Below are 13,012 nucleotides of genomic sequence, written 5' to 3'. Positions count from 1 at the left end.
CAAAATATGGCAAGATCACTGCAACACTTCCATTTTTTCCTCATTTCAGCCATTTAACCTCTGACCCACTGAGGCATAGACCACCTTTTATCAGGGTACTCAAACTACTTACTTTAAATCTGCCCTAAATCTGCTGTTTCAGTGGTGACGTTCATATGAAACATGGCCAAAGATTTAAATAATGTGGCTACAGTTATACCCATTAGCTAAATGTTAAGTTTCACATCAAATTTCCAGTCTTGGGTCTGTATGATGTCACCAAGAGCAGATATCCCTAATATGGTGATTGCCTGATATGTTGTTGCTGCCATTAAAACTCAGACAGTTGTTTGTGTTCATCCGGAGGCAGCGTTCTCAGTGAACACAATCAGCTTTCCCGGATTATTGCATTTGCCTCAAGATATTACAACTTAGGGGTGTTCGTGCAGTACAAATACCACTGTAGAGTACTCAGAGTACTTCATTTCTGAGTAATTGGCAGCCTCACTGTTAATATTTTGTATTTTGAGCTGCTGTAAATCTCCACATTTGGCAGCAGGAATTAAAGCTTTTCACTCTTCACTCATTGTGATGCTAAATGAAGGGTCAGTAATTAAGCTTGTAGTGAAATCTCTCACACCGTCGGTGAGGTGAGGTGTATTGTACTAAAATAAATGATCTGTGAAAAGAGAGACTGGTAAATCAAATTTTAAGCACTCGTATGAGCTTACGTGTTATTTCATGACACGATGATTATCGTCCATAATCATTCAGACATTTTGAATCCAACAGCCTTGGTTTTCAGGTCTGCCCCAATTCAGATGTGTAATAGCAACACTGATTCACAGTGCAAAGCTTATTAGTTTCATTTAAAGGCTGTAAAACTGGCCTTTAAAAGCCAGCCTTTAATACAAAGCTAGCACTGGCATCAGTCAAATATGAGACTTTGAGCCTGGAGATCTGGACAAACCAACGAATCCTGAAAAACACAAACAAACCGAAGAACAACTGTCCTGACTGCAAACTGTACAACTTTTTGACTGAAACCTGCTGTTTGGTCTCTGGGCTGTAGAAGAAGACCCAGTTCTAAACATTAGCAATAGCCCTCAACCAAGTGCACACAGTAAGTGAACAGGAAGTGATCTGAAAGTAGCAGCAATGCTTCCAAAGGTGAAGATGACGTTAAAGGTCGTGTGGGCAATCTGATCACAAACGTTCAAAAAGGCTGGCTGTTGATTTGTCTGATATAAGAGCTGGAACAGCTGATTTTTTAATAAACTATTTCATCCACAGAATGAGCTGTCATATGGGCTGAAAGGATTAATCAATGAATCAATTAGCTGACATTAAATGCTTCAAACTGGAGAATACAGCTTATCTGATGTGAGAGCTAATTTAAAAAGTAAATGAAGGAAATAAACAGGTTCAATAAAATCCTCTTTAGCGCTGAAACACGATGAGCGTCTCTGTTTTAATGACCAAACAGCGGATACAAAGTAGTTCGGACTATCAGGACAGCAGCTCAGCATCATCAGAGCCTAACTGATAAAGAAAAACATTATAAAAAACATGCCGCTCACGCCTTCACGTCACACCGTAAAACGAGGTGTCGTTACCTTTGGGTTGAGGACCAGCTGCTGCTCGTCAAAGTGCAGCAGAGCCACAGAGTTGGACTCGGAGTTGTTGACAAAGATCTGCAGGCAGGGGTAGAGCGACGTTCCCTTACAGTCTGCTCCACATGTGAACACGCACTCGAACATCTCTTCCGGACGCAACACCGACACCACCTGCAAGAGGGGGAGCACACGATTAGTGATGGATATGTTAGTGGACTGCGTCGATTCTGATAGCTGATTCGTTGAAAAATAACATCTTTTACTGGTAATTTTATTTGAAATATACATATTTGCTAATTGTCCAATTTTCTGTGAGGTAAATTTGAATGTTTTGTTTGGGTTTTTAACCGAAGGTTGGATTAAGGTAAAAATAACATGATTTGAATGTATCATGCTGATTTGAAGGCCTGGGAGGAAAAATGTGTTTAGGATGAGTTTTAAAAATGGACTGTTGAGGTGACTGTTTAACATGCAAAGACAGTTTATTCTATAACCTTTGGGCAGCGATAGAGAATCCTGTCCCCTCTGAGTTTCCACTTAGATTTCTGTATATGTAGCAGCAGTTGGTTAGATGACCTGAGAGCTCGGGGTAAATACCATTTAAGGATTTAAAAACAAATACAGGAACTCTGACTCAGTGGAGCTTATAGGACTTGATGGTGCAATCCTTTGAGTAATCAGCACTGCTTCCTGCCTGGGGTCCTTAGTGGGTGAGCAGTAACTGCTTCATTAGGGTCATCAGATGGGCATCTTCCATCCTCAGTATTTCATTGATTTTATTTCCACAATACCTCCAGAGGACTCAACATGACACCTGGCGTCCTTTTTCTTGATCCACAACCAGTCACTACTTCGCTCAGTGCCCTCGCACTCCCATCCTCTTCAGGAGTTTTGGTCTTGACAATAAGCCCTCTACACTCAACCTCCACAGCAAGATTCTGCCTGAGCTGCTATTATGACAAGCTTTCCCATTCATATGACTCTTCAACTCCAGATTCCCAAAGTACCATTAGTTCCAGAATGTCTAATATCTTCTGCAAAGCTGATCGCAACATGAGGTCTGGCCTGAGATTAGTTATTGTTCCTATCAGAAAGACCAGTGTGATCAGGGTTGACCTGCATCTTCCAGGGTTATGCTTACTCTTGCCGATGACTTCACAAGAAGTTCTCCTGCTCTCATGAAGGGAATGAGGCTTGGTATTCAGACCACTGTAGGAGCGAGGGCATTGGCGTCAGTTTTCCTTCCTTATGAGATAATCACCATTTGTTGCAGGACCTGGTTGTGGAAGTTGTACATTTCTAGGTGTTGTGGCCTTGGGACAGGCTTTTTTTGCCTGAGAGTTGCTGGAGTTTGGCAGAGAGCATACATATGGTCGTCTCCACTTCACTAATGGACGTTTTGGGCTGTAGGGAGGATATTGTAGGTGACTCTGATTATAAAGCTGAGTCTGCTTCCTTCCATTTTCCAGAGATCCTTCCAGTTGAGCTTGTGATGTTTCAGTTTTTCCCAGCTGGTTCACTGGCCCAGCATCGGAGATGGACTTGTGCCACATTGCTCAACTTGTCCCAAATCCAAGTCCTGTCCTGTCCTGCTGAACGTGTCCAACTACATCTCCACGCTCGAGAGGAGACTGTGCTTTCTGCACAGCCTCTGACGGAGTCCACATCCTTGCAGTGGGAGCAGCAGCTCTCTTGAGGCTCAGTCAGCATCAGTTTTTAGTAAACACTTATATCTGTGGGAACTTTTGTTCATGCAGCTTTTAAAAATGTGTGGACACAGAGTACAGTCTAAATCTTTTATATGTCTGGATGTTAATGATGAGCGATGGCGGAAACTTGTCTACCGGCTCATTACTGGACTCAAACAACGACCTCGGGCATGAAAATAAATATCAATGTCCATGAGAAATAATCAGTCAGTCTTTGCAGATCTGATAAAAGTCAGACCGCTTCATCACTCAAGAGGTCACAAAGCTGCAATAATGTCGAACCATCGTGATTGATGTGTTATTAAGCAATGGATCAGTGAATGACAGAGCAGACGTGCTCTCTGCCACATGACTTTGGACTTCCAGTCTCCATAATGCATGAACATTATTCCAAAATGATGCAATAAGCTAAAAGCCAAATAAATCAGGCCGGTATGAATTCATCATCCACAGTAAACAGCTGGGAGTGCAGGCTGTGGCTGCCTGTAATTTATACCACGAGAAGTCCCAATGGCTTCAAAACGCTGTGCAAACACTTTTAACGATCCAGAGCGGAAAGTGATGCAGCACGAGCGAACCGAAACAGCTAAAGGTGGACGCTTTGTCCTGACCAGAGATTGGCAGTAACGCGTTACTTGTAACGCGTTACTGTAATCTGATTACTTTTTTCGAGTAACGAGTAAAGTAAGGGATTACTATTGCAAAAACGGTAATTAGATTACCGTTACTTTCCCGTAGGAACGCTGCGTTACTGCGTTACTAAGAATGTCTCACGACAGTGACGTAAGCGAGTGCGCCGTTAGTGACAACAGCTGTGTGCAGATCAACAATGGATCACATATCGATTGTGGGAGAGAGTATGAGCGTGCAGCGTGGAAGTACTGACCTTACTTTGAGTAGAAAATAGGTTTAAATGTTAAACTCGTTTATTCAACTCAGAGAATGTTGCATATAATTAAATTTTTGCTTGATGCATAAAGTTAAAAGATTAAAACTGATAAAACAAGTTTAAAAAAAAGAGACTTTTCCATTTGATTACATTTTGTATGATGGATTATGTAGAAAAAGTAGAATTGGGCTGAAAGATCTATCTATATTTATCACCTGTTCAGGTTGTAAATCGTGTTTTTAAAAAGTAACTAAGTAACTAAGTAATTAATTACTTTTGAAAATAAGTAATCAGTAAAGTAACGGGATTACTTTTTGGGGGAAGTAATCAGTAATTAGTTACTGATTACTTTTTTCAAGTAACTTGACCAACACTGGTCCTGACAACAAAAATCTAAATAAATGACTAACTCAATCATTAAAGGCCTCAGGCTGCTTGAGCTGTGATTTCAAACAATATGTTTTAGTTTCTGTCAAAACTAATGGTCATGTTTTTTTCTTCTGCCATGTACAGCAAGAAGAGGAATGTTTGAACCCAACGAGAAGTTATTTAAAGGGTAATTTTGTATTCTGAGAGCAGCAGGAGCTCTAAATGGAAATATTGATTCATTCAATCTAATTTATCCATTTTAAAGACGGAGAATCCGTGACCAGGATATCTGAAGAAACACTGAGATTTACGAGTTGTTATTTGGGAAATTCAACGTACAAAACCTGCACAGCTGTCTTGATCTCATTCAGGCTTGTTGCCATTTTTCTGTCACTGGTTCTCTGGCTCCGAAGCAGGAGAATGCTGATTGGCTTTACCAACTGGGGAAACAGCTGCCAGTGAGCAGAACACCAGACCGACCTGCTGCATATGAATCGAAGAAAAAGTTTAAAAATGAAACAACTGAGATGTCTGGAAGGAGATTCAGAGACACCGTCTGTGACCAAAAAAGATTCCCCTGAAAATAATAGATGGATTCGCTACATGAACAAAAAGCTGAAACTAGAAAAACTGATTGGCTGCTTGTGTTTTCTCAATATGTTTCTGATGGCAGTGGAGTTTGTTAAGACTGAAGGTAATAGACGGAAGTTTGTCTCCCTTTCAGTAAAAATATCTCACAAAGTAATTATACTGCCTTCTTCTCACAGCAATCATCCCTCTGATTGCACAGTGGTGGCCTCCTATTCAGCAACAAGACAATGCAAAATAGCTTTAGAAGTTACCAAGATGCAGCTGCAGGTAAATTAGTCAGTTGAAGCATCAGAAAAGCAACAAAATGATGACGAACTTGTCAAAATGTTGACTCATTCAAGCTTGTCGTTTCAAATTCCTACTGGGTGTCTTCCTCTAGATAAAGGCTTAAAAGAATATGAACTTGCCCTTCTTTCAAAAGATATTCTGTGAAGCTCAAAATACTGTAAAACAGCATAAAGCACTCCAAGTTCCACCTTGAGCCCGGCCAATTTATAAGCAGGACGATATTATTGGCTACCAGCCGAAATTTAAAAAGGGAAAATAAAACACCCTTCAAAAACATTATACGTATCGCTGTCTTTGTCCACCAGAGGGCACTTAGGAACTTCCCTGCTAATAACACGTGTTGGAACTTAAATAAATATGTACACATAACAAATATCAGAGAAGCCTGTTTATGTTTTGTGTGTCATAAAGAAAAAAACAATACCGGACAATATTTGAGAACATCGGAATTTTAAATCACTGAATATCTGTTTGATTAACCTGTAGTTCCATTCTAAAAGTTCCTCTGCATCTGAAAGTCTTACTCCCTGAGAAATGGGTTTGGTGAAGATAAACAATCTCAAGAAACGTCATATGGAACGAAGTTCCTCTCTAGAAATAAAAGTAGATTCTTAAATGATTGTTAATATAAGCTTTTGTCAATCTAGCGTTTAAGCTTGTGATTTGGCATTATATAAATAAAATTGAATTGAATTGAACTGAACTGAATAGTTAACAGCAAGAAAAAGACGATGAGCTTAGGGAAATGTTAAGGTCAGCCTTCTTTCTCTGAGTAAAAGCTTAACAAGGCTTTAATTTTGGCCGTGGTCCATCAATCTGGCAGGAAAAATAACCATCATCACTGCAAGGTCCATCCAAAAACATGGATTCCCACAATGGAAGGATTAAAGAATCTTACAGAACTTTGTTTGTAACTGGTTGGATCCACTAGAAACATCGACATCAAAACAACACAATGACAAGGTCAACATAACATTACTAGAAATGTAGGTTGCACCTTAAAATGTTCTAATTCTGCAGAGACAGTCACTGAAATTGAAGTTCAACTAAGGTTGAGTTATGCTTTTCTTTCTGTGTCTACACTGCATGAACTGCATGAGAAAACTGCAGATTTTACAAGTGGTATATTAGGGTTTTTTCTAGAACTCCTTCTACTACAAATTAGGAACTTTCCAAGCATAAAGCAGGAGTAAAACTTCAGCTGTGAAGGTTACCTTTGAAAAAAAGAAAGATCAGTTTAAGTGCAATATTTGGCTTTTCTAATGCATTAATACGTATTTTCTTTGTAAAAAACACAAATATAACAATGTCATTCTTTCTCAATATCCCATGTGTAGGACTTTCTCTGTGATCTTCTTGTAATTTATAGCTAAATACCAACTAATACCAAGTAGTTTTAGAAAGTTATGAGGATGGTTTCCAGGAAATGGAAGAGAAAATACCGAAAGTTAAAAATAATCCTCTGGGGGATAAAAAATGTCTGACTGCTGGGTATCCAGTTAGCATTTTCCAAATTTGAGGCTTAAACTAGAACTACAGCATGTTACCTGTGAGGTTAAAGTTAGCAAAACCTCAGACTAACATAGAATCTGGACTACAGATGTTAGACTCAGCTGTCAGAATGACTTTAATTTAGAAACAACAGCGAGGGCCGCGTTCACTGACAGACGACTGACAGTTTGTGTCAGATCACCTCGGTCAGACCGGCGGGATCCCCCTCACTGTCCATCAAAGTCTGATAACTGATCTGCATTAGAGTTTGCCCTCAGTTATTACTGGACACTTCTCGAGTGGCTGAAGGAGATTAGCACAGATAATCTGAGTCAAACTCACAGAAATCCTTCAATATTGATCTCAACACCAGGAATTCTTCGACATGGTGCTTCTCGTCAGTGTGTCAGTGCAACATATACTAGAGTAAATATGTCAGTGACTTTCTAGTAAACAATTTGGACTTTCCTAAAAACTGCAGCATAACAAAAGAGGCAAGTGGATCCTTTCACCTATAAGTAAAGCTGCAGCTTTGTCCAGTTAATGCATAGAATTTCAAAAAGCTGTGAATTCATTAAGTTCACATGATTAAAAACAGAAAAAATGCAAATACTGGACCCAGATCCACAGGAATCAACATTATTTTCCCTTAAATACTTTTTTTTGTCTGAATCAACATTAATACTTTATAAAATCTCCAATCATGCCGACGTGTCCCGATCCTGACTCCAAAATCTGGATATTGAGTATCGATGGAAATGTTTACTCCACCATCAGCAACGGGAGACCTAACAGAGAGTTGGCAGCCTGGAGGTGTTTCTCACTTTTATTGAACTCATGGTGACATACGTACAGTGGTGAGTTGGCTTAATGTGTCTACTCCACTCCGTGTGTGAGGAGAAACTAAGGAGACTGTAAATAAGTGCAAAAAGACTCCCACACTGAGCTGAAAGCAGACGAGTGCACATATGAAGAAAATAATGTCAGTATTATGTTAAAAACTGCATTTATTTTGGTCCTGACTTCACTTATTATTTTACTAACACTGAAGCACTCCTCTCTTTATCAACCACTAATACCACAGCTGATAATAACACACTTACACAGTCACATCACTAATTTAGGCTCCAGGTAAAGCCACCCTGCTGCCGCTGAGTGTTAGTAGCCTTATAGCAACACTACAGCAGACATATGTTTACTATTTTTCAGTACTTGTGATTGATGTACTTTTAATGTGTGTAATTAATCAGTTAAAGTCCTGGTTGTGTCAGCAGTTCCTGCGAAATGCTGAAATCCTTAACAGCTCTCAGTATCCTGCAGTAGGCTGCAAGTTATTTTTTTTTCTTTTTATAGAAGAACTATTAATAGGCTGTGTGCTAAAATAATATTTTAAAGTGAAGTACTATAGACAGTCAAAGCCTGCCCTAGAAATGTATTGTGTGATATCAAAAGTATTTAACTGCAGCGTGTACTGAGTGCAGTAGCAGTACTACAGTAAGTGTGGTAGCAGCAGTCCTCACTAAAACTACTTCCATATAAACACACCTCTGAAAACCAGCACAGCGTGAACCCCGACAACAAACGACAAGAAAAGTCGGGTTCAGTGTGTATTTTAACTAATACTACCACTAACCTGACTACTACTACTACATCTACTACACCTCCTTGTACGGCGGCGGCTCCGGCAGCAGCGGCGGTGGCAGCTCGGAGCTGGCAGCCGGGCTCACCGTGCAGTTGGCCGGCTTGCTCTGGAGGCTCTGCAGGGTCGGGCTGAGCCAGCAGAAGCCCAGGATGAAGAGGCTGAGGATCCCGCAGGCGATCAGGAACAAGCCCAGCCGGATGCTCTTGTCCTCGGCCTCGGAATACTCGTACGACACCCGGATCTTCGCCATGGCAGCCCCGCGGAGACCTCCGCCGGCATGGAGAGGAGGAACGGAGGAGGAGGAGGAGGAGGATGGATGCACGGAGGATGAAGGAGGGGAAAGAAGAGGAGGAGGCGCTGCTCGCTGTGTGCTGAGAAACTGTTGAGTTTAAACGCGACCGCTTTCGTTCTGTAAGCGCTTCATCTGTCCTCCCTCCTCCCCCTCTGCCTCTTTTATCGCCCACCTCACCCCAGCCTGCCCTCCTTCTCACCCTTCACCTCCCACTCTCCTCACTCTTCTCATCTTCACTGCAAAAGCCCAAACAACCCTGGAACTTTCTACGATAAAGGCTCAGCTCACCAAAATCACAACACACGCGCTCAGCGACGTGGCCAAAACTGTGTGGACACCTGTGTGGCCATCAGGTTAGACACTTCTGCACATAACTCTGTCAACAACAAGTCTGCTTTCAGCTGGTTTGGCGTCAGCAGCATGCACTGACGTCATAGCGAGTGATAACGTTATAAAGAGAAAGCAAAGACTGTATATAAACTATGGCCACTGTGTAGTTTTAATGTTAATGGAGCCAGATGTGACCACAGGGAAGAGGTCCAATCAGACCCAGACACCCACACTTCCCCCTCCAGCTCCTCAGAGAGGTCACAGGTCAGCTGAGAGTCTTTCCAGGGTGTCCTGTGTCAAACCAATCCTGGTGAAGCACCTCAGCTGTCTCGTCTTGAGGTGGAGAAGCTCTGGGTTCTACTATGAGCTCCTCACCTCATCACATCTACAGAGGAAGCTACCCACAGCTGATGAAAGATCAAAGCTCCCTGCTCTTGAAAATCTAAAAGTTCAGATTTGTTTTAAATGGTTAGAGTTTCTTTATTGGTTATGTGTTTTTAAAACTGCATAAGACAGTCTTTGTTGTACTTGCACATAGTTTGGGATTGTATCTATGTCAGGTCTTAATGGGTCAGCAGTTCTTAACGGGTCAACAGCTTCTGGACAGGTGAACCTCCTTGGCTGGATTCTGTGGAGATGTGTGTGCCAAGATTCAGCAGCATTTCCAGAGCCCATCTCTGGAGATGGTGGAGAAACGTAGACGCGAGGTGCAGCAAAAGTGACACATTTGTGTGGACAGACTGCAGAAGCTTGATCCTTCTTAGCCATGAATGTGGACAGTTTTAGCATGTGGTCGTCAGACTTTAGGGGTTTATTTGCAGAACTTAAGCTATAAGATTAGACGCATGTGTAATGGAGCCAAAGAGCGGCGCAAGGACGTCCAGCAGGAGTGTCGTGTCTGAGTTCAACCCTCCTGCTGAAAACCTTTCACTTTGGGAAACAGTTTGATGTCCTAACCTGAACTCTATCCAGCAGCGACTCAGGTGTCTACATACTTTTGGTCATGTGGTGCAGCCTGTGGCTACGTGGCATGTTTCTATGGTTTCATCTCTCTCTCTCTCTCTCTGCAGGTTGAGTGATGCTCGATCACTCCGGTGGCTTGATGATTCAATCCAGATCAGGTTTTATTTCGCCGCTGGCTCCTTGTTGTTCTCTCGCTGTTACATGCTGCATGAGATAAGCCTCTTAGCGGATCGAGAGAGCGCAACACTCTCAGAAACATCCTCTGTTTTTCTGGATGTCAGGTTTGCTTTCACACAGGAACTAATACCGGACTTATATCTATCTCAAATATCTGTCTCTCTCAGAAGTAGTGGAGCATCGCCAGTCTGGATTTAGAAATGCAGTAATTGAAAACATCCCACAGATGGTGAGACAGATGTGAGGATTTAGCTGAGATAACTGCGTATTCAGAGATGGAGTTAGTGTTTCCAGTTAGTTTCACTAGTTATGGCTTTGAGTGGCTGAGGCAAGCTTAATAAACACTCGTTTGGTCGGTTCACCATTATGACTCAGGCTGAAACAACTGGATTTCATGCTCATGGCAGACCTTCATGCCGTTGTTGCTCTGCTAACATGTAAAACGTAAAAGTATGACACGATTTACACATTTCACTTCATAGGAAAGTTTTTTTTGGTTGTGACTGAACAAAACCAAAACCTCAAAACAGAACACTGCATTTCCTGTGATGCCCACTAGGAGCTGGCTACAGTCTCGCTTGTTAAAATGTCTTTGCCATACAAATAAACATGAATTTTGGCCTTTGTGGATAGTTTTACCCTTCATAACCTTTTAAATAGGGAAAGAGGGTTGAGTTATAAGCTAATTCAAGATAATTTAGTCATTAATTACACGGTGCTCAGTAACATCCAAATAAAATCCCAGCATTTCACTCATGGACGTCTTGGACAGTCTGTTAGCACAGTAACCTCACAGCAGCCATATTATTGGTCAAATAGTGTCATTAAAACTGCTCCAACAGCACAAACACAGCTTAGAAGTCCAGCTCAGAGACTCTGTCCACGTGTTAGTCAAAGAGGCCACACCACTAATAATGCAAACTTTAAGCCTTAATACAACTCAAACAGGCAAGTTACATCATGCTATTTATCTCTGCTGTGAAGTTTTAACATTTTCTCTAGTGGTCTCTAGTGGATGCTAGAGGAACTGCAGGTTTTGCCTCTTACTTTTACGCGACAGATTAACATTTTCAGGTTGTTGTTCTCGTTCATGTTGGAGCCACATGCTTCTATCTGGACTTCTTCTCTCTGACCTGCTCAGTAAAGAGCTCTGATTAGATAAATTACTACATGCTGAAAGGTTATTATGGATTTTTTGTATCCAAGGAACCAAGCCTTTTTCCTATTTCTGTCTAAAAAACATTTAAAGATACTAACAGTAAAACCAGTTTTGCCCTCAGGGATGAAAAATAGGAAGAAGAGTCTGTGGGTAACCAGTCATACTGTAAGTCATCACAGCGTTTATCATCATCTTGTTCCTGGCATTAAAAGATGGTGTTTGTGTGCTTTTAAACTGTCAGAACTTCATTAGTGTTGCTGTGATGACACAGTCTGCTCGTCCACACAGGCAGGAGAGATGAGTGTGGCGTAGACAGAGGTTGATTGTTGTTAAAGACCAAAACAGCCAACCACAGTAGTCTCCAAAGACCAAACGATCAATGAGCCAACTGAGATCTATTGATTTCCCTCTCTCTCAGCCAGAATGAGGAGCCCAGAGAGTGAAAAAAAAGGCACCCGTTGACACAGAGTCACCCCCTTCAAATACTCTGTTGGGTTTTTATGCAGAAGCTGTTTTGAATTTTTTCCCAGTGGGTGAAGGAGCCTCAGCTCAAAATTCGACTACAGCAAAAAAGACTTAATCAGTCTTCAGATCACACTAATGACAGCAGATAAATCACATTTACCAACAGGAAACCAAAGCTTAAACACTACCTGCTTCAAAGATGCTTTATTTTTTCTAATGAAGTACAAGTAAACACAAGGACACTGATGATGTCACTTGGGGCTGTGGGGTTAGGAATAAAGCTTTTTACATATTCTAGACAAATTCAACAGTAGATTAAATTAGAAGATTGAAATGTCGGCTAGAGCCGTAAATATCTGACTGCTGTCACTGAGACGCTCACAAAGCAGCTTTCTTTATTTTCTTGTCATATGTTTCCTGTACTAAAGGTGGATGTTCACTGTAAACACAGATCAGGTTGGTGTATGAATAGAAATCCCTGTGAGCCAAAAGCTCAGACTGCTCAGAAATACTGGGTTTTTTTTACTCTTGGATCTGTGATGTCACAGGGGGGTGATCTCCTTATATGGTCATCTCAGGTACACCCACCTGCTTGTCACACCCTGGCTGTAGTAGACTGCCAATCAGAAGAAACGTGTCTTAAAGGGGGTGGAGCTAAATCTGCTTTTTTTTCTATTAAACCCAGGGGCTAGGCCAGGGAACCACTTCCTTGACGAGTTCACGGCTCAGTCACTGATTTTGGGGTCATGCTGAATAAAAACACAGTTTTGGGGGTAATGCATTTTTCTGAGGACTTGTAATTGACAATTCTTTAGTCAGTGAGTATGCAGTTTTTTTGCTCCTCAACAAACTGACAGCTGTAAATTCTCCACTTTGTTCACCAGTTGGTTTCTAAACCTGTCAAACAATAACTGCAGTAATGTTTGAACATATGACACATGTCAGCTGTAGGCTCCCAAACCAGCTCTTCATATCGTCAGTGACCTGGCCTTTAGAGAGACCTCATTGCACCAGCTCAATGCCGCCCAGTATCCAATGATTGATCAGTCTCA

The 13,012-nt window shown here is 41.5% G+C and overlaps 1 protein-coding gene and 1 long non-coding RNA gene across 2 annotated transcripts in view; one reads left to right on the top strand and one right to left on the bottom strand.

Moving 5' to 3' along the window:
• Positions 1-9,233, bottom strand: part of LOC309692264 (calcium-activated potassium channel subunit beta-4-like) — a 35,736-nt gene extending 26,503 nt beyond the window's left edge. The window contains exons 1-2 of the mRNA XM_082510598.1: positions 8,660-9,233; positions 1,596-1,766 (exon numbers count right to left, since the gene is read on the bottom strand). Coding sequence (XP_082366724.1) covers positions 1,596-1,766; positions 8,660-8,824 — 336 coding nt within the window. The 5' untranslated portion in view covers positions 8,825-9,233. The remainder of the gene's footprint in view (positions 1-1,595; positions 1,767-8,659) is intronic.
• The window catches only part of LOC309692265, a 105,838-nt gene that overhangs the window by 58,792 nt on the left and 34,034 nt on the right, over positions 1-13,012 (top strand). The window lies entirely within an intron of this gene.

Source organism: Aulonocara stuartgranti (assembly GCF_965226115.1).
Source record: "Aulonocara stuartgranti genome assembly, chromosome: 17".
Taxonomy (NCBI): domain Eukaryota; kingdom Metazoa; phylum Chordata; class Actinopteri; order Cichliformes; family Cichlidae; genus Aulonocara; species Aulonocara stuartgranti.
The sequence above is the reverse complement of the archived record's forward strand: the minus strand, read 5'-3'. Positions and strand labels throughout refer to the sequence as shown.